The sequence below is a fragment of the Capsicum annuum genome, chromosome 7 (genome assembly GCF_002878395.1).
Source record: "Capsicum annuum cultivar UCD-10X-F1 chromosome 7, UCD10Xv1.1, whole genome shotgun sequence".
Lineage (NCBI taxonomy): Eukaryota > Viridiplantae > Streptophyta > Magnoliopsida > Solanales > Solanaceae > Capsicum > Capsicum annuum.
The window spans coordinates 163,885,360-163,888,965 of NC_061117.1; the positions used below are offsets into that span (position 1 = coordinate 163,885,360).

Genomic DNA, 3,606 nt, shown 5'->3' on the forward strand with positions numbered 1-3,606 from the left:
CCCCTTTCTATACATGTTGGTTTTATAATCATTTACAACAACAACAAACCCAGTGTATTCCCACTTAGTGGGGTCTGGGGGGTAAGATGTACGCAGTCCATACCTCTACCTCTGATGAAGTAGAAAGGCTGTTTCCGAAAGACCCCCGGCTCAAGGCACAAGATATCACACAAACACACAGTAAAGCACAGAAGCAGATGACATAACATAAATACGGCACCCATAAGGAATATAAAACAGAGAAAAGCAGAGGAAAGCACACAGATTCGTAATAAGCATGGAACACTGAATACGGAATCATAACGGGAATAAAAAATAAAAAACCCCCACCAAGTAATTCCCTACACTAGCGACCCAATCTGGCCCTACTCTTCTGCCGTAATTCGCGTCTTCCAGACCTTCCTATCTAGGGTCATGTCCTCGGTGGGGGTTTAAGATAAATTCTACAGCTAAATGACATCAAAGAGAAAAGGGACGAACCGGTTCATACCTACTCCGTAGGTGTCGGGGAGGGGGGGGACCACTCCGGGCCTGACCTACGCGCCCTCACCCCAGCTTCGCTGGAGGGGCGTTTCGAACCCCCGACCCTGGCACACCACGGTAAGCAAGCTTACCGCTGAGCCAAGGCCATCCCTCAAATGACATCAAAGAGAAGCAAACAAATAATCAAATAGAATGATAATCACCATGATTTTTTAAGGTAGATATCATATTTTCCGCAGCACCGCCTGCCGAATTCACTGGAGCAGTGACTTCATTTTCCTGATCTCTTGAACTATTTTTTAATTCCAAAGCTTTTAAATCTTCTCCTTTTTGAGGAACTTTGGCAGGAATACCGGCATTTCCTGAAAAACACCATCAAAACATAAAGCTGCAGAGACTAAAGATCACTTAAGCTCAATGGTAACTAAGAGCACAAAGATATTATAAAACATGAATAGGTACCAGTGGAAGTAGTTCTTTACTGCAGTAAAATAACACATTGTCAAACATAAATCAAGTTGAGGAGTTGGAAGCAATAGGATTCAGCATACAATAAGCAGATTAAGAGCTATTTTATTCATACAACTCAGGATAAGGGAAGTTCCTCGTTCTTTTCATTTGGAGGACAGAAAACTTACACATTCATGTATGAACCAGAGAAAGACAAAGGACTTTACTTCTATCACTAATTCTTCATTATTTGAGGCATTCAGAAATGATGAAAGGTTATACTCGAACACACCGTACCTTCTATTTCAGTATTGGTAATCAGTTCTTCAGTCACGTTATCCTTCATAAAAGAGTTTGAAATGGCGGATTTAAATTTCATGTTTTCTTCTGATTTCTCTACCCTATTTCTCTCTCTTAAAACTTCTTCATCTTTCACTTTAAAATCTGCAAGAGAACCGAGTATAGATAAGGAATCCAATAGGATTCAGCAATATTTCCATCAAGTTCTATTTACTCTGTCACAATACTACTTTCCTTTTTGGTTTGTCCTAAAACAACGATTTCCTTGAGGAGGAAAGTTTTTTCTCCCTCCAACATATTTATTGATGTCGGCGTGAATCTTACTGGTTAACATTCAACTTTATCATATTTGAAACATTACTTTAAACACTTCTCCACCAAACTGCATAAGACAACTTATCCCATATTTCAATTTCAATACCTAGAAAAGTCAAAGTAGGATCTTTAATGGGACATATTATCCAAGGGGGGAATTTAGACAAGTAGCCTTATTACTTCAAGTTGATGAAGAAACAGATGATATCATTATTTACTGGGAAAAATTTGACAAAAGAAAATATGTTTTAGCATAATCAGGCAGATCAATTGGGTGAGATGATATACACAACAAAGAAAATTATTGTGCAAAAGAACCAGCCAAAACTTGCAAGAACCACAACTTCTGCCAAGTTTCATGTATCTAAACACGAATACAGCAATGTGAACTGGTGTAAAAACACCTTTGTTTATACAGACATGCTGTGTTCTGGTACCTGCTATCTACAATGGCTGCTCCAGTGGTATTGAGTTTTATGCAACCACTGGCTCGTAACTGCATCTCAGTCAAAACTGCTCCCCGTTCCACTAAACATATACAAAATACTTTTTTTTCACAAAAATAAAAAGGTTGAACTGCCAAATAGCAGCAGCTTCTACAGCATGATATACTACCTTGTCTTTAAATGGGTCAACATATTTGCTAATCCAAAATGGAAAATGAACTACCAATGAAAATGTCAAAAGAGAATTACTGCCAAACCTGGAGAAATCTGGAAGACATGATCTTGAGATGGTGTCCAATAAGAGAGAAAAGGGCTTTTCACATATGCAAAAGTAATAACAGTGGCACAGACAAATCCAACAAGGATGAGAGAGATCCGTGGCACCTTTAAACCTCCCTTCATCCTCAATGCCTAGGAACTTATGTACTTGAAGTCATTCCACCATAATGGATGTTATGTGCACTTCAGTTTAGAATCTGAAATAACTGAAAGGAAAATGTTTGAGTAAAACATAAAAATAGTGTTTCTGGTGTAAAAAGATTGAATATAGATTCACGGGGAAATTTTAGACTCCTGATATAGACAACAAATTTACACAGAAACATAATAACAAAACATCTTCATGACAACATGATAGACAATAATTTTCTACTAACCACCAAGGCACAAAATTTCTGCTACAAAGTTTGTCAGAGTTAATTTAGTGTAACTACAAGCTTGAAACAAAAATACATAGAAGATAGAGAAAGAGTAGGAGAGCGTAATTAGAAGGAAACTACCACTCTCTTCTTATCTATGTAAGGGGTGATGAGGGAGTTGAAGGAAACAGATATTGTAGTAGGCTCACCGTAGAACAACTCCAAAAGCACTTCTATGTCCCTTTATCATTAAATAAAATAGATATGAGATGAAAACTTCACATCATTTGAGATGCCTGATGTAGGAAAAAGGAATATTGTATTAGACTATCCTTTTTAGGAAACTATAATCAAATCGTCAACACTTTAGATTCCTCCCAAACCAACAGCAGCTATCTTTCCTTTAGCTTCCTTCTCCATATATTAGAGCCCCTTTTTGGGTTCCCCCACCTAATTTCATGCCCAAGCTAACCCTGATTATACCATCTATAAGGTCTTTCTAAACTCACGGATTTAAGCCATGGAAACAACCTCTTGCAGAAATGCAAGGTCAGACTGCATATAATAGACCCTTTTGGTCCAGCCCTTCACCGAACACTGCATATAGCGAAAGCTTTAGTGCACCGGGCTACCCCTTTAAGATCTTTCTAAACTCAGTCCAAACTTGCATCTAAATGTTCAATACAATTAGTTGCTCACAACTTATATTTTATTATTGTAAACTAAATACCAAGTCCGGTCTTATAATATTTAACATTCAGTTTTTCCCTTCACTCACACTTTTGGACCTCTCTTTGCTGCTCTCTCCTATTTATCACATTAGCTCTTATACTTTATTTCTTGATTTCTCACTTCTGGAATGATTTCATAACTCAAAATGACCACCTTTACCAACAGCTATAAGTGGTGATGGAAGTGTTTAGTGAGGATATATACTACCCTCTTCTAAAATATTACCAGCTTCCAATGTTGCT

General features: G+C 37.7%; 1 protein-coding gene across 1 annotated transcript; it reads right to left on the reverse strand.

The window, feature by feature from the left end:
- Positions 1 to 341: 341 nt before the first annotated feature.
- LOC107877806 lies at positions 342 to 3,606 on the reverse strand. The gene is made up of 4 exons (XM_047415274.1): positions 3,590 to 3,606; positions 2,252 to 2,479; positions 1,231 to 1,377; positions 342 to 845 (listed from the first exon to the last, which is right to left on the reverse strand). The coding sequence occupies exons 2-4, from the start codon at positions 2,394 to 2,396 to the stop codon at positions 667 to 669; spliced, it is 471 nt and encodes a 156-aa protein (XP_047271230.1). The 5' UTR covers positions 2,397 to 2,479; positions 3,590 to 3,606; the 3' UTR covers positions 342 to 666.

What these genes read in the sequence shown, in the direction of transcription:
- LOC107877806 (XM_047415274.1), bottom strand. Translation starts at nt 2,396, where the DNA reads ATGAAGGGAGGTTTAAAGGTGCCACGGATCTCTCTCATCCTTGTTGGA. An exon ending in TGTCTTCCAGATTTCTCCAG is followed by an intron (nt 1,378 to 2,251) that starts GTTTGGCAGTAA and finishes GTTCTCTTGCAG; the next exon opens with ATTTTAAAGTGAAAGATGAA. An exon ending in TACCAATACTGAAATAGAAG is followed by an intron (nt 846 to 1,230) that starts GTACGGTGTGTT and finishes GGTGTTTTTCAG; the next exon opens with GAAATGCCGGTATTCCTGCC.